This window comes from Odontomachus brunneus, unplaced genomic scaffold, assembly GCF_010583005.1.
Source record: "Odontomachus brunneus isolate Ranch 3 - 2012 unplaced genomic scaffold, Obru_v1 Obru_scaffold_006, whole genome shotgun sequence".
NCBI classification, from domain to species: Eukaryota; Metazoa; Arthropoda; class Insecta; order Hymenoptera; family Formicidae; genus Odontomachus; species Odontomachus brunneus.
Genome location: NW_022639456.1, coordinates 1234087 through 1259849, shown reverse-complemented (window position 1 = coordinate 1259849; position 25763 = coordinate 1234087). Strand labels below are relative to the sequence as shown.

The window sequence follows — 25763 nt, the reverse complement described above, 5'->3', positions numbered from 1 at the left end:
TCTCTGCGTCACGTGTGTGCGAAATAAATATTGATAGCAGATATTAAATAATACACGCAAAATCGTGCTAAATTAAGAGAGAAAGATATATTTATGTCCATAGCAAAAATCTATATTTACGGTTTCTGTGACAGGCAACGATGACAGAGGGAAACGAAGAATTTTACATAAGCGCAGATATAAGTTGCGTTTATTAAAACTTCCTTAAATCCGCCTGCAAACTTAAATGCAGATTCGAAAGAAAAAATAAAATACTCGTCGTGCGCCGATCCGACGTGGGATGTAAACTCGCCGCTTGTGATATCGAGTTTACGAGGATGAAGCAGCACTGGTGTCGTAAGTGTTAACAAAGAAATAAGTACTTAATACGTATCTCCTATACAATTATATAAACTACGTTCTATTTAGTTACATAGCAATATATATAAATGAATGAGTGGGATGAATATTATTCACACCCCCGCACATTTACAGCGACAGGCATATGAGAAGCGCAGAGATCCTTGGAACCCTTCCACATGAGGAGGTTTATTCTTACTCATGCCTGGAACAAAGATATCGTTATTAAAAAAAGAAAAAGAAACGAAAGAAAAATTCGTAGCAACAATTAATGTATTATGAGGATTGTCGACCTTAGTGAGTCGATGCTCAACTGTCGTCCGTGGGTTTTGGGTATATTAGCTATCGATATGTGATTAGATATCAGGTAACTGAACATGCAATTAGATATCAGGCGACTGTATTACTCGTGTATCGAGGAGGACCTTCACGAGGTTTGGTTGATGGATTGATTGATTTTATATACGTGCTCTCTATACCTGCTTTTTTAAGGGGTACACGAACGACACCACGCTCTTGTCCATATTGTTCGATTGCAACCTGCAGGTGTACGCGCCCATGTCTTCCCACTGAAGATTCTTGATCCGCAGATCGCCGTTCGGCATCACAGCGTGCCTCGCAAACGCTGACGTACCGATTCTGTTACTCATGTTGTCCAGCCAAGATACGTATGACGTGGGCTGGCCTTCAACCCTGCATGGTAGAACCACCGTACTCCCCTGAATAGCGAGTTTCCACGCAGTGTTCAGGGTGATGCTGGGCTGGTTATGGCATTCCTCGGTCCTGGTTATGGCGTTCCTGGATCCTATTAGACAGAATAACATTATAACGAGATCCGACCGACAGTCCGACGATGGTGCGCAAGTTCACATTGTTTCACTTACCATCAACCAAGAGTAACGACGGCTGCGAGTACGCTACTTTATCGTTAGACACGGACACACAGTATCTGTAACCTGCATCTTCGGGCTTCACACAATCGATCACATATGTGGAATTCAACTCACCGAGCCCTTCCCATTCTGCAGGTACGACATTACCCTCTTCCCGAACCCGTGTTATCATATCGCGGATCTACCGGAATAACGACAAATGGATGTAAGGAGACGCGCCAAGTCGCCATGATTACTTATTAGAAAGGCAAGACCCGAGGTGGGGGGAAGCAACTCTCGTTAGGAACGCTGAAGAATGAGGATGAGGTGATATACGATGAATCGCAGGTGTTTGTATAAGTAACTACGACGGATTTCAGACTCTCGAGCGGCCGCGGAACATTTCGCTTCTGGTTTTTCTGGTTCCAGTCTTATCTGGACCTGGAAGAGGGGTCAGTCCGCGAGACACCGACCGAGACTTGGACCGACCGCGAGTGCTTGAACGTCGTCGTTATTTATGCAGACACACCTTTGCTGGATTATTCATCACAAGTTAACTCGAGGATCAAGCCGAGCAGGTCGGCGCGAGCTGTAATAAAGCGCGATATAATCGCGAGACCTACCTGTCTCTCAGCCTCTGGCCCGCTGAACCAGTAGATCCGGGGCGGCGGATTTCCAGCTGCCACGCATCGCAATTCCACGCGACTCCTGAAACGAAATATGTGATGAGCGGCGAATCGCGACACGCTCGATCACGTTACCGCCTCGTTGACTTGTTATCTAAGCATGCGCACGAGCGAGCGAGCGAGCGAACGCGCGCACGCACGCGAGAGCACACACTCACCCCACGGAAACTTGCAGTGACTCTGGTTCCTGCGAAATATGGGTCCAAGGCCTCATGTTTTTCTGCAAAAACGTTTTACGAATATTCGGGTGTTTAAAGAACGGAAGATAATATCTGTCTGGATACGGCACGCCATTGAACTGAAATTAAAGAGGCAAACGTAGTCAGTAAGTCAGTGAGTCAGTAAGTAAAGTAACGAACGAAAACGAGAACGAAAAGCAAAGAAAGAAAGAATCAAACGAAGACACAAGAGAGGACGAGGAAAGAGAACAGAGGAACGGGGCTATTCTCACGAAGTTTACGAACTCTATGAGATTTAAGCTTGCGCGTAATATACCCTTTCGTCGGTCAGTTCCACGTCTCCTTCGCTACTCGCCATTGCACCAGGTTGACCAATCGCCAGCAGTAATATCAGAAAAATATTAAGTATGAGGGACACCAGTGAGTCCCCGGAAATACCTCGTGGTTGCATCTTGCAAGATGATGAGGATACCTGTAACAAAAGAAGACTTTGCAAATCAGCCAGTTGGAGAACGCGAGAGGAATACGTAGTCTCGTCTCGTCTCGGGGAGAAGGAACCGACGGATGCGACGAGGAGGAGGTGGACTCACCTCGCTTGGTTGTGCGCGTTTCACCGCGCGTTTAAATACTGAGAGCCAACGTCGCGCTCGTCTATATCCGTGGCACACGAGCCGAATTAATGAAACGACGGACTACAGGTGAGAGCGTACAAACGCGCGCTTCAACGAACAACTGACGACGATGACGATGACGACGACTACGACGACTACGACGACGACTATGTCGTTGTACGTTTACTCGTTCGTTCGTCCGGCAGATCCGCTCGATTTTCAATGTATTATAATTACACTTGTGCGTATGTCACACGTACGGCTCCGAGTATGCGTTTAATGCGCGTATATACGCGTGCAATAAGAGAGCGACTGATTTACGTTGAATTGCTGAGCGGCTAATGCGTCTCATGTGTCATGCAGGTCGTCTAAAACTTGGAAAAGAGGGCAGGTCGAAAGCGGACGTGAATGCAATGTCACAGTAATTGTTGCATCATCCTTTTTTTCGGCTTGAGCCGGTTTGACCTGACTTGACCGGGCTTAAGAGGGATCGTGCTAGTCGGGACCGGCCTTGAGGGACACGTGCGGGAGACACTCTTCATAATGGATGCTCTTCCGTTTCTTTTTTACCTTTTTTTCCCCCTTTTCGTACGCGTTCTCCCACGGCTGGAGCGCGCGGCTTTAATTTCATGCTCTCCGCATAGGATTTACGAGCCTCTCTCGTCGAGACGCTCGTCGATTGAAACACATTCGCTCGTCCTTTCTGCCGTTCGATAATATCACACGCGCTCATAAGAGCCCGGCGCGTAGACAGACCGACCGCTTTTGAATAACACGTGCGCGAGAGGCGCTCCTTGGAGAGCGGATATCACGGCTCCTTCCTTCGAATTGCGCAGTTTAACCGGCTCTCGTGGGATTGGATTCGTAGACTCTAACGAGATATTGTTAATCGATACATTTGCGCGCATCTCCTTCCTGCTACGTAGGCTCTTTTCACACGTGTTTCGCGACACCGAACTGGTGATTTCGCCGAGAGAGAAAGAGAGGAAGAAAAAGAGTAATAGATTCAAGCGACGTATAATTGATAGGTGTAAAACATAATAACTCTCTTACCTCACGCACGATGTAACAAGTTTTCCCTGCAATGGGCAAGTCTTGCGTCCCGGAAGAGCGTTTGGCAGTTAATGAAAATGGGAAGAAAAAAGGGCAAGCGCTCGTGGTTTACCAGCGATGAACCGAGAGGACCCGACTGAACAGAGGTGGAACGGTTATTGGTCCATTTATACATTTCGAATGTAACAGCGGGCGCCCTTCCCTTTTCTCCGATTGGCCGTTATTACCGGGGAGTAGGGCGATAATACCACGGCAAACAATCGAATTCATTATCTTCACGGGTCGTTTGTATCCGCGTAATAGATATCCCCAATTTGTTTCCACCCCTCATCTACGTCCATCGATTTTTATTTCAAAAGGGAACGACACAATAATTACTTTTATTGAATGCGATCCTATCAGGAAGGAAATGACTCCAATTATCCGTCAGATCCATATCTCGCACGTGTGGAAATATTTTTATATTTTCCTCTCCTTTTTTCTCCCCGTTTTCTCTTTTTATCTCTTTTTTTCTTTCTCTCTCTCTATCTTTTTCTCTTTCTCTTTCCCTCGTGCAATACACGAGCGACCGCAGGTAAGACACCTGTCATATTAGCAGATCTTTAACAGAGCGTTATTATTTAACAGAGCGCTGGGAGATAAGCAGCGTCACCTTGACTTCAAACTTGACGAGTAAAGAGATCAACGAAGCGATGGAAATATTTTGCCTTGGAATTTCGTTGACGCCCTCCCTAGTGGGACCTTCAGTATTATATAAATTATATTCACTCGATATCTATATGTTCAAATGGAGATAATTAGCGATTTTATCGAACGGACGTTTCTCCACCTCCGCCAGCTCGTGTTCTTTTTGCTCTCCCCTGAATGATCTTTGTAATTAAACGTAACAATTTGCGATCGTTCGCGAGGACACATCGAGATTTTTACGGAGATTCACATTCGTTAGTTTACGTAAGAGAGTGTCACACATATTAGAAGATTATCGGTTGCACGACTTCAACGAGGTGATATTCACGCGCTATATATCTCCTTTTTATGTCACCTTTATTACGAATCGATCGGTGTGTTGTATCTTTCGTTTTATTAGTCGCAATAATATTTCATCGTTTCCGCGTAATTTAATGTCCGCTGAAAGATAAACGAACGTTATTGCGATCGTCGACAATCCAGAACACAATCGAGATGTAGACGACTGATTTTTGCAATAAAAATAACATAAAAAGGACAGAAGAAGGTAGTTACGTAAGATAATTCTGAAGTTAGCATGCGATACATCGTATTTGAGAAGATTTAGCATCAAACTTGTCGAACTTACCGTGGACGAAACCGAGCTTATGCGATGAGCACGTAATTCGCGATTAGAATCTTGTTAAATAGGAAAAGAAGCACTCGCGTTCGGCTATCACGATAGCGCTATGAAAATTCACGATAAATCGTAAGCAGCAGGTCGTAAGGTCTCTTTGTAGTTTGCGGAATAATAAACATTTTTTATCGATAACGACCGACTATAATGTTGGGATTTACGCGGATAACGAGCTGTTATCAAATAGTATGAATTTCAATAGCCAACGATATCTTAAATAATATTATTGTAGAGGATTCTAAATATTTACAGAAATATAATAATTCACTGACGTATTTTGAAGCCTGACGTATGCATTTGCCTACAATTAAGCAATCGTTTCTGTTACTGAGCTAAAGAATGAGATAAATTGCAGTGAAAAAAGAAAGAAGAAAATGCAAATTTGCTTGAATTGAACGTTAATAATCGCGAATGATTACAGACGAAACGATATTAACAAGATCGTGTATCGTAGAGATTTTATTTCTCCAAACGCATAATAAAAATACATATTTCATGTCACAAATATATACATCTCCGTGTCGACACGATAAATTTATGAAGTTCCGCCAAAATCGGAACACACGTGCGCACACTGTATGCCCGTTGCGAATAAAAACATCATAGTGCACCCATCGCGAGCGGACGACGTTCGAGTTTGAGGTAGTATCTTCGGTGAAATTTTCGCTTTCGCAAGCATTTCGCGTCGAAAACGCGAGTGAAGTATCATTATGTCGGCCAGCCGTGACGTTGATAATGCTGACGTCCTATGAGAACATGATCAGTCGACGTTTCACATTATTGACTCCATCCTCATAAATTTCAGACGCTGCTGCAAGAGATCCTCCTCCGCTTTCATCTCGTATCTTGAACCCGCTGGTTGTATCAGCGACCTGAGAATTAGCATTTGATCCCGATCACTGTCCCAATCGTCGCAAGAAACGCTTGGTACTGCGTCATATACTTACAGATCCGAGCACAACTGCGCAAAATGCTGCGGTATGAGGTAGCGCGCATGCGGAGAGAGATCCAAATACGGATCGTTGACGTTTTCCGAGCTTTCCAAGCCTTCGAACCTAAAAATAATAAATATACTTATTTCGAGTACGACCTGGGAAGTTTCGCGTCGCTGAGACAATTTCCAAGATCTCGTTAAAAAGATACTGTATTATATATATATCGGATATACCCCACGTGGGACCTCACCTCACGACGAAGTGTTTGCGATACTGAAACATGAGATCCTTCGTATTGCGTTTTGCCAATTCAAGTACAACGGGAAATGCCACGTCGCGGAAATCGCCTATCTCGTAATATTTGCTGAGTTTATTCAAGTTCGTGTCGCTCTCCCTCGAGTTTGATATAACTACGGATCTTGTGGCCGACGTATCTATCCAAACAACGCGACATCCGCTGTTAAGCAATCTGGTAAACCATAAAACAGCACCGACTCTAGCTACATCATTCCACTCAGCACCGTCATGCCAGTCATGCACCTTAAAAGTATGATTTATATCATGAAAAATCACTTTCGATCTCAGATATACTTTTAATCTCTCACAACACATATAAATCCCCTTGATCTTGATTAAAAACACTTTTAATCCTCAACTTTTTATCCTCACTACAACACATTACATTCAAATTATTTCGACGATTACTTTGACGTGAAACTTACGGTGCAGGAACACATTTTGGTGAGCATCTCACGGAAATCCTTCATCATCGTCATAAAAGACACCGAACTTTTAGTATATAAAAGTACAATGTCGTCATACGCGAGATTATCGCGATCGATATCCTTTTTGCTGTCGTTGCTCTCAACGATGTCGAAATCGGTGGATTTCAGACAAGTAGAATTCGTGAAATCATCCTGTTGCGGATTTACGTACAGATTGACCCCCTCGTTGCGAAGGCGTAAATAATGAATGAAATATAATGCTCCAACTATTGCCAATACGACCAATATGATGGCAATGATTGGCAACAATAAATATGAGCCTGTATGCAGCAACTGACTCGACTTTGCTACATTTTCAATTTGTTCCGAGGTTTTGAAGATTCTAGTGCAACCTGCAAATATAATTTACAATATGGTTATTCTATATTCTAGAGTACAAGATAGATCAAGCTCTAATTACACATTCTATAAGCATTTATAATAACATTTGACTTGTACTTACGCTTCAACCATGTGCACGTTGTCCTTTTATACATAGGTGGTTTCCAGATAGTATCTTTATGGCACCGTTCGTCAATTATAAACAATATGAAACAATAACCTGTTGTTTGCGTAGTTGAAAATTGCACTTGAAAATTGCATTGCACAGTCTTTATGTATTCCCCGTTTCCCCGTACCTGTGTCCGATATCAAAATTTCTTTCTTTTTTTTATGTAATTTACACACACACACATAATGGATAAAAATAAAATCAATGCATTCCACTCTTCCTGCTCTTTTTCAATACATCAATACAATTGAAAGTGATATATAAATATTTTCTTCACTCACTATGCATGTAATTATTTTATAGATTGTATAATAAACAGATCTCAACTGAGACTACAAAATACATAAACTACAATATTGAATTAATGAAGAGTGTTATATTTACCACATTTATACTGCAACTAGCACTTTCTGATGTCTTGTTCTTCTGTAAAAATAAGACATCACTTTCTGATGTCTCGTTCTCCTGTAAAAATAAGACATCAAATATGACTGTTGGTTCAGTCAAAACAAAAAGAACATCTTGCAGGAACCAAATCCCAATAATCAAATATTACCAGATCAACAATCCACGTACGATTTGGCAATGCAGACCAGGAACAAGGTAAAGTTTTATCACGATCTGGTATTATTCCAATTTTAAGTAATGGTCCTGTATCTGCTGGTAGTGAAGTATGTAGTGTGAAATTTGTTATTTCATGTCTGGAAGCATAAGTATTTACACCTTTACAAGAAGTAACTTTTTAAATAAACACCTTAAAAAATACACTTTGAGAATTCACACCTTGGCAAAAAAGCAAAAAGGCAGAAGCCAATCAAAACTCACATTGATTGATGGGCAAGTGATAATCAACAGTTCCTGTTTTTCTATCATCATAAGTTCTGATTGGCTTCTGCTTTTCTGCCAAGGTGTGAATTTGTAGTTGAAAACTGATTCAATGATATAATAATGTAATTTTAAGTTTTTAGATATTTTGGTGATATATATTGAGATATGTTAGTATACCTTTCATCATGAGGATATATGTCATATTTACAGGTAAATTCTGGTTCCATAACTTCCATACGTCTATAAGAGGTATTTAAAAACTTATGACCTCTTATTATGTATCCCTGTTCTCTACCAAGATAAAACCGTAATGCATAACATCCTGTGAAGATATAATAGAACTCCAGCGAGATATTATCCTGAAATAATAATTGAAATCTCTAACTTATGAATATATATTCATATATTTAAAAGATCTTACAAGATCATGTTATATATTCCTTGTACATACATGGATCATTATCTATTCTCACCTTGCATAAGGATACTGTTGAATTATCATTATATTTTACAAGCTGATTAGAACTATTTGCAATAATGTACAAAGACTTTTCTACAGTATGTATATTTGCATTAATATCATTAAGTTCAAATTTATACTCTAAACATTCTCTTTCATTTTTGATAGATGGTTCAACCAATAAGGTAACTCCATAGCCGCACTCCGTTTTAGGAGCCTCAAAATCAATCTTGAAATGATCTTAAACAAAATAGAAGATTTAACAGGCATAATCATGTTTATGAATGTTTTATGGATTAAAACATTCAGTGATATACCTCCTCTTTCATTTTTAGTAGATATTTTGGTAAAGTTGAATTCTGTAGGAACATCTTTGTCAGAACAATAATTAACTGAAGAATCATACATAACTACATTGTAATTATGCACATTTCCAGGACATTTTTGCTCAAAAAAATCCTGAAAGAAAAACAGGATATGTACCACTGTACTAAAAGCAATTTATGCTTAGGTTTGCTAAATCAATAAATTAATTGTCAAGAAACTGTGGATTATACTTTTATTTCTTATCGCCATCACACATATTTATCTACTGCCCACATGTAAACACTAAACAAATTGCAAAACTGTGACAAGGTCACATGTTGTGCTGGAGATAAGTAAGCTTGCTGTGTAACTCACATTGCACTGCACATCGCTCAAAGTAAATCCAGTCCATATAGTCAGAATAAATAAAAGCAGATAGACACTGTACATTATCCAATCTTGCTTTTGTAAGATACACAGCTATGCCGTGTAGGTCAAGGACGTGCCAAGCCAGGCTTGCGAAAAGGACGACGTATAAATTACCGAGTGATGAGCATATTTCGATTTAACCAAAATGCAACAATATTCTTTATTAACAATTACAGTCTTTTAGCACAAACGAAGAAGATTAATCTTTTGCACGCACGGTCGCGCTTAATTAGCCCACAGGTGGAACCGCCAAATTCGAAAGCGAAGCACTTAGCAACACTCGGCAACCGTAACACTTTGGAATTTTGCAATTTTATTCGAGTAATCAATTTCCAAACCACAACAGTTAAGCACAATCCTAAACGGTTCACTTCTAAGTTTTTCAATTAACTTCTTCTAGCTTCTGGCTTCGTATAAGACAGCGTTCAATTAGTATTGTCGGCGCGTATAGTTTTCAACACATAAGCAAAGGCAAATATCCGAGAAAAGAGAAAGGTGATATCCTGCGCCAACACTTTTATCAGAGAGAAGTCTGAGAGCGACCTCATGGCCGTCATTTGGCAGTTATTTTATTTTGAAGCGCCTCCATAGCAATAAAACAGGAACTGCGTAGTCAATGTGCACAATTCTATTCAATCGATAATAGGTGCGATTTTCGTGATTTTATTTTGCGTGTTATTTATTTCGAGACGATTTTTGAGGTCTACAGCTATTTTCTTCCTCTTGTCTTTGCTACCATCGAATATATAATTGGATAATTTCTGTGCTCAGTTTCAAGATCGTTAATTTTAATTAGACCTTTGGGATTCCTCTTAACATTAGAAAAAATCTTACCAAAGATAGTTTCTATCATAAAAATTACAATAATATAAATATAAATATATAAATGAGTTAGATAAAAGAAAATTATGAACATAGCACGGACACACCAAACAAAGATTTTATCGACTGTGCCTGAAAATGGATATGACTAAATAGTTCTAACTTAAGGCGAGCAGATGGCGTATGAAACAGTCGTGCAAAACGGTATCGAGTAAAATACCGGCACAGTCAAGCTCATCTTTGGTTAAAAAAGGCTGCTTATCGTAGTATCAAGCAAGAGAAGTTCATAGTATACAAATTTACAGACCTACAAAAATGGATATACGTACTTTAGGCAAGCGATTGGGACAACATATTGGCAGAGAGGCGATCGTTTTGGGTAAAATCACAGAGGTAAAATCGAAACAGTATTTCAAGTTAATTTTGTTTAGTTAGGGGCTGATTTTTCCAATCTCTTGGTAAGCTAACAATTAAATCATACGGGTAATTATACAATTTAGAATCCTTCCTCACCTTAGACTTGGCTGAAACTCAACAAATATCTCGTTTCTTCAGCTAAATCGGAAGACTATAATTACAATCATATATTTGTCTTTGTTTTTTCTCCAAATTAGATATGATTTAACTGTTAATTTATCAAGTGGTTGCAAAAATCGGCTCTAGGTAAAACTATGATAACGTCGCCATTGGTCCAAGCCTGGTTACAAAGTAGTAATGATTTATATTGGTTGCTTTCCAGCAAGAACCAAGTCGACACAAGTATCATCTTTTCTTTGTTACTCACTAAATATGGAACAAAGATAGAATGATGTTTGTGTCAACTTGTGTCTCTTGTTGGAAAGCAACCATTTTAGCAGTAATTGTAATAATCCGCATTGAACTGAGAGATAATACATATACAATGCAAGATAATTATATAAATTATATAACTAATGTATGTATGAATGTATAATTTGTACAATGTATTTGATATAATTTGCAGAAAGGTCCAAGTGGTATGAACATAGAATTGACAACAACAGATAACGCTCTAATTAATGTGACATTACCCGAGCCACTTGACCAAGACGTTTCAGGTTATGTAGAAGTGCGTGGTATAGTGAAATCAAAGTCTACCTTGTTATGCAAGAGCTTTGTATGCTTTTCTCCTGACATGACAAAAACCTTTGGTGAGTAACCAACCTTTCAATTGACTATTCTAATAAATGCATCGATATCATTTTGACAAAGATATTTGCCACAGATGAAAGTGAATACAATACCATGATGCACACACGTCATGCAGTAGGCGATCAGTTGGATGGAATATTCTATAAAGATTAGAACTGATATGATTATGTAAAAATTATTTACTGTGTTCATTGTTTACATTTTTTACATTCCATTTAACATAGTAGTATGTACGCTTTCTGCAAAATAACAAAGAGTGCTGTTGTGTGTGAAGGAAATCATCAGAACATTATTCTTTTTTCTGTACATGAAGCACTATAAGTACATCTATTAAGTATACAAATTATAAAAAATCCTGAAACCATAAGAAACCCACTCATTATCACTCTTGTTTAAAAATATGAAGAAATCTGCACGATACTCACTCTTATTTAGCGGATGTATCCAATGACAAACAGCGGCAAGTGCACGATGTTACTGGACATTCAGAATGTTGTCTAAAAAAAAGAAATTATCACATAAAGATGAATAATGTATGTTGCAGACTTTCTAGTACTGTCTTGTACACTTGCCTCTTTTTTGGACTATATTGATGCTATTTTATTAATCTGTTATTTAGTTCTCAATTTTGTTATTCAATGATTTACCGTTTCATGTCGATACGAACGTAATCGGTAACTTCTTACCGAAACCATTGAGTAATGTGCTCGGCGTGTCCCCCGTGCTTGCACGTTTGACACCATGTGAACCAGTTATTAAATTCCGTGAGCTTGCTATCGCAATCCTCGCTGCGATTAACGCTGGAGGTGGTCAGTCCGCTGACGGTGCCCATGTACATCAAACATATTGCGCAGCGCGGCAAAGGTTTGCGACAATTCGGGCACGCCGACATCTACGAACCAAGGGAACCATTGAGAAGGAAAGAAATGCGTTATGTTATAATAATAAGGCAAGTAAGAGCCAGCGCCCATGTTGAAGTAAATTTCATAAAGATATATACATAGACACGAAAAATACACTATTTAAATATTGTTGTATATTGTGTATTTTCTGTCTTACTTGCCTTATTATTTTAATATATGATTGTATATCTAAAGAGCGCTTAGTCATTGCATATTGATTATCTTCTCAAATAGAACTAGTGAGAACTTACTTTCAATTTGTTAGAAGTGCTGCCTAATCTACCAAACGGAGCTCGTGCTCTGCTCAGACCTTGCATGAAAGCCGCGATGCTCTTGCCGCAGAAATTACAAGAAACATATATCTGCTGTGGCGGACTCTCGTTTGTGGAGGACTTCATAGCAATGTCGAATTGAGCTCTTTGATTCCACATCTTCCACGCGTCTAAGAGATTCCTGTAACTATAAGGGCGAACATTAATGCATGATTAACGCAAGTGCCACGCGTAAACATTCGATAAACATTCGTAGGAAAAAAAATTGATTAATACTTGGCAATCCACACTTGAACTTGATTCTCCTGAAGCAATTTAGGCGTTAAGGCTCTAATAGCGATTAAACTACAACTCTGAGCGTCCCCGGTGATCTCTAAGTATCTATTTAACAACTGTATACCTTCCACACTCGCACCTAGAACACAAGGATGCATTGATAAATGAGCATTTATAGTAGTCGGAGGAATTGAGAAGTTGACATACATTCTCTAAAAAATATTATCAAAATTTGAAACGTAAAGACAATGCTTTGGGAAAATGCATGTCTGTTAATTGAGACACACCTGTAAGCAAGAAGCCTGCTAGATTTCCCTCTTCGGTTAATTTCTGTGTCAATCTCTTCAAGTAATCGTGCAGCTTACTGTCCGATAAGAACATCAGGGCGAACGCTACTCGATCTTCAACAGCCATGCCGCTTTCGTTCTACCAAAATAAACGCGTCGAGTTCATCGAATACCTAATGATTTTATCGGGGAAATAGTTTTACGTACAAGTACATTCTCATAGGAATCATTGTCTGCGGTTAAGAAGGCGAATGTCGCTCTCAGGTAAGGATCCGGCAATTGAGATCTAGATTTCAAACAGGATTCCCTCCACATGCTGTTGCGGTCTTCAGAAAAGCCGGACAATGCCATAGCCACGATATCTAGATTGGCGGTCATGGATAATTTACTGGCACCTCGATTCAAGATTTCTATCGCCTGTCTGAGGCAAAGATTGAACACCGCGAGTGCCGCTGCTCTTGCGTACGCGCCCTCTCTTTCCAGCCCTTCCAGATATGTATTATCGTATAGACCGTTGGTCTCTTTGTCGAATCGCAAACCACATAGAAGAAGACTCTTGTCTCTGTCCGCGGATCTACGTTATCATCAATGAAGGCACATTAAGCGCGTATGAACATTTCTATCTTATCTACTTTAATTTACAATCGTTACCTATAGATCTTCGCCGTGTGATTGGAACCTATGTCCGTCCACGAGCGATGAATCAGTTCAGACTTCAAGAAACCATTGACCGGATTCTGCTGACCGTCTAATTTCAGAACTGTTCTACGTAAAGTTTGGAGGAATGAAGCCACATATGCTTATTGTACACGCACTAGCTGTAGCTCGTCGTAATTTTTACCTTATACCGGGATGCTTATTGTCGACGCTGTGGATAGTGCCGTCTTCCACCAAGGCGCCGCTCAGATACAACCATTGCCATAAATGCTTTAAAGTCTCGCTCTCGGCTAATTCCCCGTTTTGCGCTAAATCCGGCTGCAAATATGATATATGAATGATTTGAATACATGTGTGTTCACGCGATAATTATTGTGAAGATTGTGAGAATTTCGGAAGGAGAGAAACAGATTCAAATAAACTCCTTATACATATATCAGTGTTTAAAGCACATTAAGGATGTGCTTCTCCTTATTTTATCTACTTACAAGCAAACCATATTCCGCATTGGCGCGTTTCTTAGTTAAAATCGCAATGTCGTCCAATGTCTTGTACGTGTTATCCTCACTATTTATGTATTTCAACGATTTGAATGCATGATTCCACGTCAGACGCGATCCAGAGGACCAGCTAACTGTTATCCTCTCCCACACAGTGTAATCAGTTATGCCTGTGAAATAATTACGTTTCTGTGAACTTAAACAATATCACAGTCATATTTTAGATATCGTGTAATAAAAATATCGTCAAACCTTGTTGAGATATTGCCAGTAATCGATTTACATGTGTCGGATGCCACGAAAAGTTCACGGGAATGTGCCAGGATGGTACAACCGCCCTCTCCAAGACGCCAGGCTCTGTATCTTCTCCTCCACTGTTTTGTATGTCATACAGATGTAATGCTCCTATAAAAAAATCATATTTTCACTTTGACTCTTGTTCATATATAGTAACTTATATTACAGCACTTGTGATATGAATTACAAGGTCCATTAGAAAGAAGTTCCATTAAATATATGTATATCATATGGTACCTGAATCTTTCTGCAAAGCACCAAGGAGATTGCGTCTAGTAGGACACCAGAGAACCTTTGTTATCTGTTTTAATTGCACCAAGGTAAGAACAGGCTTATCAAAACATCGGATATCCCACATTGTGATTTGATTATCAACATGTGAAACTAAATGATGGGTATGATAGGGGTTTACTGATACATTGTAAACAGCCTTTGTAGGAGTGACATTTACTACTCTGGCAGAATCTAGTGAGAAGAAAATAAGTCATTATATTAATAAATTGATTATATTATTAATAATATTAATAGCTTTTTTCTTTTGTAAGCATACCTCTAAAGTCAAGCATTTTCAGCTGTTTGTTATTGGCACCAAGAACTAGACATTTTGGATCATGTTTGAACCAAGCAGCAGAATGTATAGTTTCTGATACACCCAACTCTGCTATTGGTCTGATGCAATCCATTTGATTACTGCCATGATGGTGCATTCGTTCTGAATATTGTGGATTTTTATCTATATCCCACAACAGCACGGAATGATCCTTACTATGTTTGTCCAAACCAGATAGGATTAGATGTTTGTCCACAGGATTCCATGCAACTACATTACAAGATCTTGCATGCTTTGGCACTGCAATTTTATCCAAGATTGTGTAAATTATACAGCATATTATTGAGACAATTCTTTCACAAATTATCATAACATTATGATTTACCAAATTCCTTTCCTGTAAGACCCAAGGAATCATATGCTGTAGGACCAAAAGTACTTAAAACTACCTTTCCATTTGCATGACCAACTGCTAACAAGATGTCAGGTTCCTGTTCTGGATATATATCAATACACTTGACATAATGATTACTGGAGTTAGTAGCAAGGAGGTGAGCAATAGAGTGGTCTGAGATCTTTAGACCTGTAACAAAAAAATGATACATATAAGAACATGCTATAAAACACATCAGCAAAAAAATTTTAGATAATAAAGCAACAAAAAAGTTATTTTATTATATGCTTACAGGACTGCTCAAAACTATCCTCCAGAGGCACTACTTCATACAAATTAATCTCAGTACCCCATGTGATGAATTTATTCTGATGAACAGGAGACCACTGCACATCTAATTTAATACTACTCATCTTTCTTTCCTTTTTATCCCTTTTACAACGATTCTGTTATGAAACTGCGAATCATCGTATCGCTGTGCGATGAAGCAATTTAATCTTCATGCTGTCACACAGCAGAAGCCCCAATATTTTACCGCAATTATAATCTTTGTGACGTATGATGTGATTATTAACGTGTAGTATATATATTTCGTCTTCCTTTTCCACTGGATATCTGTTCCTCTGACGAAAGAACGTCACCTTTTCTTTCGTTTTCTCTAATGTTCTAGGCCACGTTTCCTACAAAAACTTCTAAAAATTACTATATAACTGATAATATTTTGATTGTATCACGTCTACAATAAAACTATCAATATTGGATAAACCCAACATAACCTGATATTAAATACGACCCGAGAGACACCACTTTAAAGCGACTTTAGCCGTGCTCCGCGCACGCGTGCAAAATATAGTTTCTCTTTTATTCACCAGGCGCGCAGTAGTTGCATCTGTGATTGGATCATACCCTAGAAGAATACACCAATCAGACGCAATAACCATTAGGCGCTAACTTCAATTAGGTATCAGTCATGAATCTTCTTTCACATAAACTTAATAACTTAATCTTACTTATAATAAATGCAATTTGTTTTTCTAGTATAAAATCAAATAAAATGAAAATTGAATATTTTTTCAATGCTTGAATCTTCTCCAATATGAACTTGCGAAAAATGATATCTAAAAGACATCTTGTGCAACATTTCGTTGCATAAGACGTCTTTTAGATTTTTTTCGACAGTTTTTAGACATGCATGTTATCTGGGTTTCTGTGTGTATTTTTAAAGTTAGACTTTACTATTAATGAGACGAATGCATCAGGGACAATGTTCCTGATTTGGAGAGAACGTGGATCATTATGCAAGGACGAGGACCGCGTGTGGAAAAGTGGAAAAGAAATACGTTCGGGTCGTTTTAATATCCCGCTCAAGTGACAGGTTGGCGCCACGAGTTGTTGCGCTTTCCCACGCGCGCGGTATCGTCCACCAAATTCAAAATAGCATCTATAAATGTGAGGGACAACGAGCCCTCGTAGATGCAAACCACGAGGATAACCACGATAAACGACAATTAAATATAGTTGATTTTTTGAACGACCAGGAGACTGACGAGAAGACGGTTGTGCCGCGCTGTCGATTGTGGCACGCGCATCGCCGACTTCCGCTTCCGTAGATCGTTAATATCGTCGCCATCATAGCGACGGGGACACGGGATAGTTACCGTCGTCAGGTTTATCCTCCAAAAATCGTCGTCGTTGGCGACGGAAGCGGGAGACCGACTGCTCCCCCGAGAGAAGCGAGCGTTCCGCTCCGCCGCTATTCGCGTACCTCCGTGCACCACCGCATCGGCCTGTCGATCAGTCGACACAATCGGAGCACGTATTTTTTTACTACTTTGGTACTGACAAAACATGGCTTATTGAAGAAGATGAAGGGCCTGCGAGAATATATCGTTTCTCCAAACGGAGGAGACCGCAGCACTGACGAGGCGAGCTACCAGACCGAATTGTACGGTCGTCGCGCAAATGGACATAAAGAACAAATTTCCGCCGTCCCCGCCCAAGGGGGCCGGTGTTGATGCTAAGAAGAATCAAGGTGCGTGTTATTAATCCTGGTGGGTCACAGCAATTAGCATGCCAGCTGTTTCGCTGAGTCGTTGCTCGCGCGTTTCCTCTGTGCTCAATTGCACCTTGGTGTCTTCCCTCATGTGTTGCGTTTTTTTTCAGATGTCGTTAATACCAAGATCTATCCGCAGAAGAGGCGCAAAAGAGAACTTGCTAGCGCTAGTAACTTCTCTAAGAATGAACAACCGAGGAAGTGGAACGTACAAAAAGCAAAAGATACTATTAAGAGACCGAGAGCTAAAGGACAATATCATGGCAGTACAGAGGAGAATACCAAGGTCTGCTTTACAAATGCATGATCTTTCTTTCTCTTTCTCTGAATTTGTTGAATTTTATATTTTGAATACATTCTTACATGTGTGTGTGTGTGTGTATATATATATATATATAGGTAGTGGCAGCAAAATGGGCTGAGCCTGGCTCAGTGTTGGTTCATGGATGCAAAAAAGAGAACTACCTGCTGAACGGCAATCATCTGCTGAATTTTCACTATGAGCCGAGAAATGCTCAGAGCAGGAATATGGGCAAGTCGATGAGGAACAATCACAACAGTAACAGATGGCTTCCACCGATACAGCGGCATAAATACAACAAGGAGCAGTTTCTACAAGCCAGGTAACAGAGTGCTGTTATTACAAACTAGATATTAGTGTGCATAATATTAATACTAAAATTATTATGAAAGTTTGCACTGTTAAATATACAACTGTGTAATTGTCTTTTCCTCTTGTAGTTGCCAATTTGTTGTGATTGCGGGAGGAGATTATTCTCTATATTGGACCAATCCAGATGTTCTCGTGGATTGGAAGTTGGTCGAGCAAATTGTAAGTTGGTCAAGCAAATTGTAAGTTGTTACAACTTATTACTTTGATTGTTATGTGAACACGTCTTGCAACACTGCTGCACATCACATAAGGATATAGGATTGAATTTTATTTCTTTAATTTGACTGATTTCGTTTTGCAGAAAGTTCACAGCTCAGAAAACCTGTCCTGCCCTATTTGTCTATGTCCACCAGTCGCAGGCAAGATGACACGTTGTGGCCACGTTTACTGTTGGCCTTGCATTCTTCATTATATAGACGTTTCTGACAGGAAAGACGCTTCATGCAAATGTCCTATTTGTTATGCCACCGTCAATAAAAATGACTTGAAAAGGTACAAATATGCATATCAAACTCTGCAATGCAGACTCAGTTGAGAGATGCTCAACAGAGCAAAAACATATTCTCGACGGAGATTTCAATCTTGTATTGTTTTTTTTTTTCAGTATGTTCGAGATTATGCAGACTACGGTTAATTTGGGTGACACACTGAATTTACGTTTGATGCGTCGCGAAAGAGGCTCTGTACTCGCGATTCCCGTAGAATCAACGACGCATATACCACCGGCAACATTTCTGTCTGCTTCGGAAAATTCTGATAATCAAATTTATTCAAAACTTCTTATCGCGAGCGTACAGGACGTAAGTTCTGATGATTAAATTCGATATATTTATAATTGCAAGAACGAAAATGATAACGCATATGTGACGATTGTCTTTAGATTATACACATCATAGAACTCGAACGTATTCAATTGGAAGTTGAATATGAGGATAGTGCGGATTGTTACATCAAGCGAGCTCTCAATGAGCTATCGCAAAGAGAAAACGAATTACTGTTGAAGGTAATTATTTAGTATAACGTTGCATAATTATTTATTATTAGTACAATGCCGAATAATGAGAGACATGTGCGCTGTATAAGGCTTCGAAAGACGTTTTATCCATGGAAGATATAACCGAGAAAAAGATTGCTCATCAAACGTCGCGAGAGAACGAAGTAAATACTGATGCATGTTGCAAGAACGATACCGAATTTTTGAAGACCGCTCAAGCGGAGCAATCCTTAAAAATTGTGGACAGTGCTTCCAACGATAGCCAGTGTGCTTCAGGTCCTTCCAGATTTATTTATTTTTATCAAGGTAAATAATCACAGTCTGAAGTAAGAGTAGTCAAGTATTTCGAACTATACAAAATGTAACATTGAACACTTCAGTGGAATAACCCCAGTAACGTTACGTCAAATTAATTTGCAGCCGTTGACGGGCAACACTTATACCTCCACGCAATGAATGTGAAAATGTTGGAAATGCAATATGGCGATCTTGAACATTGTCCTCCGGTGATAACAGGTAAGCTTCTTGAGAAAGAAGCGGGCAGCTATACGGAAGATTTAAAACGCAGATTGCGATACCTTTGTCACCTGCCGCTCACTTGCCAGTTTGAATTAGCGGAAATCGAGCTGAGACCACCGCTCGTGTCGGAGCACGTTCTTCGTGCTTTTCGTGGTAATTGTTATCTTTTGAAATATATTCTCACGTCATATCGTTCACTAGCATGTCTCATTTGCGTTTGACCTTTCTTTATCAACAGAACAATTGAATCTGAGGAAGGAACGTAGACAACGCAGGGAACGCGAGGAAAAGAAACGCGATAAGAAGATAACGGAAGAGCAGAATAAGCGGATGGGAAAGTATCCGACACCCAACATAAACATCGAGTCAAATCATCACTTTCCACAATGGAATCCGGAGCTATTGTTTTCTGAGTGAGTACGATGATCTTTATCTCGCGTTCGATATCGTTAATATCTTTATCGTAAATGATTCATTTGAATTTCGTGACATGTCGCATTCTCAGGCAACGTGCACTGTCATCTCCGGAACCGACAACAGCATCGAGCATTCCCAGCAGTCCGTCTTCAAGTACATTTGATGAGGTTGCCACAGGATCACGGAACAACTCGTTTTTAGAGGATTCGCAGGAGCAGCAGCAAGTTGGCCAACCATCATTTGCCGAGATGTTACGCAACACCAGAACACGCGTAAAGTCCGCTAACACTTGGCCTTCTGTCACTTCTTCGGTACAATCGAGAACGCGTTCCGGTATAGTGGGTATACTACCCAATGACGATGAAGACATAGAGGAAGCTTACTACGCTTCTCCACCGTCAAACAATCAATGTTTTGGCGACGCACTTGCTCGCGCATTGGAACAAACTAGATTGGAGGATTCAGGTATTACGATCACGCGCATATACATGCTGCTGATGTTCTTTCAATGCATATTTGCTTATTTGAATCGTTATTTACAGGAGAAAATGTTAATACAACTGGTAAGAAAAATAAGAAGCAAAAGAAAAAGAAGACTAAGGGGACTGTATTGTTTGCAACAGGTATGACGTGTGCATCTTAATTATGATTATCTGATTATGATTAAAACATGTTTTTACGCTATTATTTGCGCAATATGCGTGATGTCAAAGGCTCCTCATCCATCGTACATAGATCAGAGAGAGAGAGGGAGAGAGGGAGGGAGATATATATATATATATACATAGAATTGTTTTATATTACGTAAATTCTTGGGGAATGTGAAATTGACTAAATTTTTATGTTGTATTTTTCATTATTTGAAAACTTTTGCAGTTTGTTAGCGCGTGAGTGTATCATTCAATTTGCATCGTCATTTTATATTTTCGTTCTAATAAACGGCAACAATTACCGAGAAAATTTATAACTATTGCGCGCGAAATAAAAAGTAAAAACCAATAGATTTTATCAGCAAGTACTTATCCATCATGAGTGATGATATACGGACAAGAACAGATCTGTATCGAAGTATGTCGCAAGAGGAAAAAATTTATCTCGATTTCTCAGTTCTGGTATCATTATCGGTATATGTATGTAGTAATTGATGAGGAACCTCTATCTTGGTAGAACTTCCACTGAATCACTTGTAGCAAGATTTGTTTATAATTCGCGGTACTTTAACGTATTGAATATACGTATGTAAAATAGCACTGTACGGAAATTGATTATGCTTTATTTGCCATACTGGCCTATTGAACATACGAATAAAGTTTTACTTCATTTCATTTTTCAGTGTTGTTACTTGTTATGTATGTGTGTGAATTACTTATAAAGGAATCCTAAAACAGAAATCCTCATATATTGTAAGTTTACGAATATTATAAATGAAAATCAAAGAATCTCAATTTGTCGATACTAAGAAATGCAGTTACTTGCATTATTCCTAATTTATTAGTTAATAATATTAGTTTACTTTTAATATTTATATCTACAAGCAATATACTATGTAATGTAGGGATAAAGGGAGTTTTTAAATAATGTACAAGTATTTGATTGTATGAAATATTTAATTATTTAAATCAATTATTGAAATCAATAAAGGAATTTTAATTCCACAAATAGGTAGTAATGATACAAAAGACAATAGATGAAAAATTTTAATCACAACAATGTCAGAGACAAGAAAAATCTGTCTCATTTGTAAAATCACAAATTAAAGTGTAAATTTAAATATCAGAAATCGAGAATAAATTTAATAAATCAGACTTTACGAGAAAAATTTTCCATGCTCCGACATAAATAAAATTTACAGCCTGTGACTTCAACATCGACGTTGTTTACCAACCATTGACAACAGTCAGCAGTTTTATAAGTGCCACAACTAGCCTACGTATTTATTACAGAAGTAGAGAGAGAGCAGAAAAACACGATATTCTTGAAAATCCTCCTACAGTTACAAAGTTTGAAATAAAATTAAATAACGGATCTTCACAAGTGAATCTCGTATTAAGTACAAGGCGCGTAACGACAAATAAATAAGTAGAATGGAAGATGTATAATATACATTATTCAGTTGAAAATAAAAAAAAAAAAAAAGAGGACAACGAAAAGACAAGAAAAAAAAGGAACTCTCGAGAGATCGCTAATTGCCGAACACTAATGCGAGGAAACGGAATGATCGTAGGTAAAACCGCAGCTATATAAAAGTTCTATATTCATTCATTCGTGTTTATTGTTTCGTGTTATTTCCAAATCGAAGGAATGCGTAGTGATTGCAAGTGGTAGTAGTAATGGTAAGGTGGTTGCTTGGCTGATGGTGATCATGATGGGCAGTGACGAATCAAAGCCAGGAACGACGATCTCGACTTAGTCAACTTCCTCAATGGTAGGTCCGGACGCACCGCCGCCGCTGGGAGCTCCACCGGGTGCGGCGCCGCCAGCTCCAGGGAAACCACCAGGCATGCCGCCAGGCATGCCACCGGGCATACCACCGGCACCCTGGTAGAGCTTGGTGACGATCGGGTTGCAGATAGCTTCCAGTTCCTTCTGCTTGTGCTCGTACTCCTCTTTGTCGGCCAACTGGTTGGCGTCGAGCCACTTGATGATGTCGTTGCACTTATCCAGGATAGTCTGCTTATCCGTGGCGCTGATCTTGTCCTTCAGCTTCTCATCCTCGACCGTGCTCTTCATATTGAAACAGTAAGATTCGAGTCCGTTCTTAGCTGCGATCGTCTCTTTTTGTTTCTCGTCTTCGCTGCGATACTTCTCAGCTTCGTTCACCATCCTCTCGATGTCCTCCTTGCTGAGTCGGCCCTTGTCGTTGGTGATGGTGATCTTGTTCTCCTTGCCGGTGGACTTGTCCACGGCGGAGACGTTGAGAATACCATTGGCGTCGATATCGAAAGTAACCTCGATCTGCGGGACTCCGCGGGGCGCGGGCGGAATACCGCTCAGCTCGAACTTGCCGAGCAGATTGTTGTCTTTGGTCATGGCGCGTTCACCTTCGTAGACTTGGATCAACACGCCGGGCTGATTGTCGGCGTAAGTTGTGAAGGTCTGCGTCTGCTTTGTCGGGATGGTGGTGTTCCTCTTGATGAGTGCGGTCATGACACCGCCAGCAGTCTCGATACCCAAGGAAAGCGGCGTGACATCGAGAAGGAGCAAGTCCTGCACTTCCTCGGACTTGTCACCGTGCAGGATAGCAGCTTGTACGGCCGCGCCGTACGCCACAGCCTCGTCCGGGTTGATGGATTTGTTGAGCTCCTTGCCGTTGAAGAAATCTTGCAGGAGTTTCTGTATCTTCGGGATACGCGTGCTACCACCGACCAGGACGATGTCATGGATCTGCGACTTGTCCATTTTCGCGTCGCGCAGCGATTTCTCCACAGGCTCGAGAGTGCCGCGGAAGAGATCCGCGCAGAGTTCCTCGAAACGCGCTCTGGTGATGGAGGTGTAAAAATCGATTCCTTCATAGAGCGAGTCGATCTCGATGCTGGCCTGCGTAGAAGACGACAGAGTGCGCTTGGCGCGCTCGCACGCCGTACGTAAACGACGAAGGGCACGCTTGTTGCTGGTCAAATCTTTCTTGTACTTGCGCTTAAATTCTTGCACGAAGTGATTGACCATGCGGTTGTCGAAGTCCTCGCCACCCAAGTGAGTATCACCGGCCGTAGATTTGACCTCGAAAATGCCATCTTCGATCGTCAGGATGGACACGTCGAAAGTGCCACCACCGAGATCGAAGATCAGGACGTTCCGCTCGCCGGTCGCCTTCTTGTCGAGACCGTATGCGATCGCGGCGGCGGTGGGCTCGTTGATGATACGCAACACGTTTAAGCCCGAGATGGTACCAGCGTCCTTGGTTGCCTGACGTTGCGAGTCGTTGAAGTAAGCGGGGACGGTGATCACAGCATTGGTGACAGTTTTGCCTAAGTATGCCTCTGCGGTTTCCTTCATTTTCACCAGGACCATCGAACTCACTTCTTCGGGGAAGAAAGTCTTTGTCTCTCCTTTGTATTGTACTTGAATCTTTGGTTTGCCACCATCGTTGACAACAGTAAACGGCCAGTGTTTCATGTCAGCCTGGACAGTTGGGTCCTCAAAGCGACGTCCAATCAACCTCTTGGCATCTGAAAATCAAAATATAAAAATATAAGATGGAATCAAAATGAAGATGTACAGAAAGATTCTTAATTGTATTTTATAAAATGTGATAAAATTCAAAAATATAAATGGTTGGAATATTTGTCTGTCATGTTTACAATAAATCATGTTTCGATGAGTCATTAATCATTTGATGAGACATGTTTTCTTAGTAAAAGAAAAATATAGTTATATGTTTGTCATATACAATACATAAAATTACTTATTGTTGAAATTATGTAATAATAGTAATAAATTTATAAAAAAATTAATTCCACTTTTTTAGTACATATAAAAATTTATACATGTAATTGTCATGGATCACATGCAGGAGCTTTACATTGGCTGCATTCAAGAGAGAAAGTTGCTTAACAAATATCGTAAAATTCGTGAATTTGATTGATATATATTCTTAGATTCAGCCAACGTTGAGAACATATACCGAATAAATTCGTGAATTTTCTAATTGCAAAGCAACTTTCTATGCTAAACACAGTCATATTTCCCATTTTAACAACATTAATCGATAAAGAATGATTAATTCTTTTGATGTTAGCGATTTCGTCGCGCGCAGTATCTTCAATCCCCTCCTTTCCCATTCCTCGCTCCCGAATAAAATGGCTCCATCACACGCTGGTTCTACTCTTCCAAATGTATTAATCCCTTCTAATTTTTGTTCTAAATCTTTCTCTTTTCCGATTTTATGTGGGAGATTGCGTGTCCAAGCAACAAAAAAAATATATTTAACATTCAACACGCCGGCCTCTAACGAGCTTCGAACGTGACCATAAATGATAGGGTAGGCGTACATGTAAGCGTAGAGGAACTGGAAATTTCCATGTCGAAACGGTCATGGCATACGCGATGTGAGGCGTAGCCTCGTCAAGCCACAAGTCATATAATCTCATGACGTAATAGAAATTTAATCAGATTTGGTGGCTCGAGCGCGAGCGAGCGATAAGAAAGAAATTGAGACTAACCGAAAATGGTGTTGTTGGGGTTCATGGCGACTTGGTTCTTGGCGGCGTCTCCGATGAGACGCTCGGTCTCCGTGAAGGCCACATAGCTGGGCGTTGTGCGATTTCCCTGGTCGTTGGCGATGATCTCGACCTTGCCATGTTGAAAGACGCCGACGCAAGAGTAGGTCGTGCCAAGATCGATACCGACTGCGGGTGCTTTCGCCATTGTTTCCGGTTCTGCGAGAAGAGAAAGCACTTTCGTTAGATGACAGGCCCGAGGCAACGGCGCGACACAACGATCCGAGACGACGAGAGCAACGTTGTTCACGTACCTTTTTTGTCTTTCTATAAATCTGAAAGCGCAAGGCTTGTACAGTTCGGTCCGTGCAGGACAGCGAAGAAGTTCTCCGGACGACGATTCGCAACGTGAGTGACGTACCCGCGCCCCAGCACCAGTATATATAAAATCCACGGCAGTTTCTGGAACGTTCCTTCCACCGAGG

The 25763-nt window shown here is 40.1% G+C and overlaps 6 protein-coding genes across 12 annotated transcripts; 2 read left to right on the top strand and 4 right to left on the bottom strand.

Moving 5' to 3' along the window:
- Window positions 1-68: 68 nt before the first annotated feature.
- On the bottom strand, window positions 69-3895 carry LOC116851453 (neural/ectodermal development factor IMP-L2). 3 transcript variants are annotated; one of them, XM_032830858.1, is made up of 7 exons: window positions 3741-3895; window positions 2393-2548; window positions 2056-2195; window positions 1835-1919; window positions 1224-1413; window positions 819-1144; window positions 69-544 (listed from the first exon to the last, which is right to left on the bottom strand). In XM_032830858.1, exons 2-7 carry the CDS (start codon window positions 2525-2527, stop codon window positions 539-541), a joined length of 882 nt encoding a protein of 293 aa, XP_032686749.1. In that variant the 5' UTR covers window positions 2528-2548; window positions 3741-3895; the 3' UTR covers window positions 69-538. The 3 variants fall into 3 exon arrangements, with proteins under 3 accessions (XP_032686749.1, XP_032686770.1, XP_032686760.1); XM_032830879.1 differs by having other exon boundaries at window positions 2056-2117; XM_032830869.1 differs by lacking the exon at window positions 3741-3895 and adding an exon at window positions 2667-3101.
- Window positions 3896-5535: 1640 nt separating this feature from the next.
- LOC116851423 lies at window positions 5536-9878 on the bottom strand. Its single transcript, XM_032830792.1, has 11 exons — window positions 9283-9878; window positions 8919-9060; window positions 8615-8841; window positions 8319-8500; window positions 7870-8014; window positions 7698-7778; window positions 7266-7440; window positions 6761-7155; window positions 6289-6578; window positions 6051-6158; window positions 5536-5975 (listed from the first exon to the last, which is right to left on the bottom strand). The coding sequence occupies exons 1-11, from the start codon at window positions 9355-9357 to the stop codon at window positions 5876-5878; spliced, it is 1920 nt and encodes a 639-aa protein (XP_032686683.1). The 5' UTR covers window positions 9358-9878; the 3' UTR covers window positions 5536-5875.
- A 486-nt stretch (window positions 9879-10364) lies between these two features.
- Window positions 10365-11607, top strand: LOC116851496 (replication protein A 14 kDa subunit-like). Its single transcript, XM_032830952.1, has 3 exons — window positions 10365-10551; window positions 11141-11327; window positions 11402-11607. The coding sequence occupies exons 1-3, from the start codon at window positions 10474-10476 to the stop codon at window positions 11479-11481; spliced, it is 345 nt and encodes a 114-aa protein (XP_032686843.1). The 5' UTR covers window positions 10365-10473; the 3' UTR covers window positions 11482-11607.
- On the bottom strand, window positions 11492-16298 carry LOC116851366 (GATOR complex protein MIOS). Of its 5 annotated transcripts, none has more exons than XR_004379568.1 (15): window positions 15756-16298; window positions 15455-15652; window positions 15070-15369; window positions 14757-14984; window positions 14475-14627; window positions 14211-14392; window positions 13907-14040; window positions 13717-13830; window positions 13273-13639; window positions 13066-13204; window positions 12779-12917; window positions 12482-12689; window positions 11976-12220; window positions 11754-11825; window positions 11492-11683 (listed from the first exon to the last, which is right to left on the bottom strand). XR_004379568.1 is itself a non-coding variant. In XM_032830706.1 (15 exons), exons 1-14 carry the CDS (start codon window positions 15874-15876, stop codon window positions 11756-11758), a joined length of 2559 nt encoding a protein of 852 aa, XP_032686597.1. In that variant the 5' UTR covers window positions 15877-16298; the 3' UTR covers window positions 11493-11683; window positions 11754-11755. The 5 variants fall into 5 exon arrangements, 3 of the variants coding, with proteins under 3 accessions (XP_032686603.1, XP_032686591.1, XP_032686597.1); XM_032830706.1 differs by having other exon boundaries at window positions 11493-11683; window positions 12015-12220; XM_032830712.1 differs by having other exon boundaries at window positions 11492-11825.
- Window positions 16299-17073: 775 nt separating this feature from the next.
- Window positions 17074-21444, top strand: LOC116851383 (RING finger protein 10). The gene is made up of 12 exons (XM_032830723.1): window positions 17074-17495; window positions 17627-17802; window positions 17916-18139; window positions 18258-18348; window positions 18491-18681; window positions 18794-18989; window positions 19070-19192; window positions 19273-19489; window positions 19604-19855; window positions 19941-20115; window positions 20208-20584; window positions 20662-21444. Exons 1-12 carry the CDS (start codon window positions 17426-17428, stop codon window positions 20760-20762), a joined length of 2193 nt encoding a protein of 730 aa, XP_032686614.1. The 5' UTR covers window positions 17074-17425; the 3' UTR covers window positions 20763-21444.
- A 792-nt stretch (window positions 21445-22236) lies between these two features.
- On the bottom strand, window positions 22237-25763 carry LOC116851416 (heat shock 70 kDa protein cognate 4). Its single transcript, XM_032830782.1, has 3 exons — window positions 25593-25763; window positions 25282-25497; window positions 22237-24288 (listed from the first exon to the last, which is right to left on the bottom strand). The coding sequence occupies exons 2-3, from the start codon at window positions 25484-25486 to the stop codon at window positions 22526-22528; spliced, it is 1968 nt and encodes a 655-aa protein (XP_032686673.1). The 5' UTR covers window positions 25487-25497; window positions 25593-25763; the 3' UTR covers window positions 22237-22525.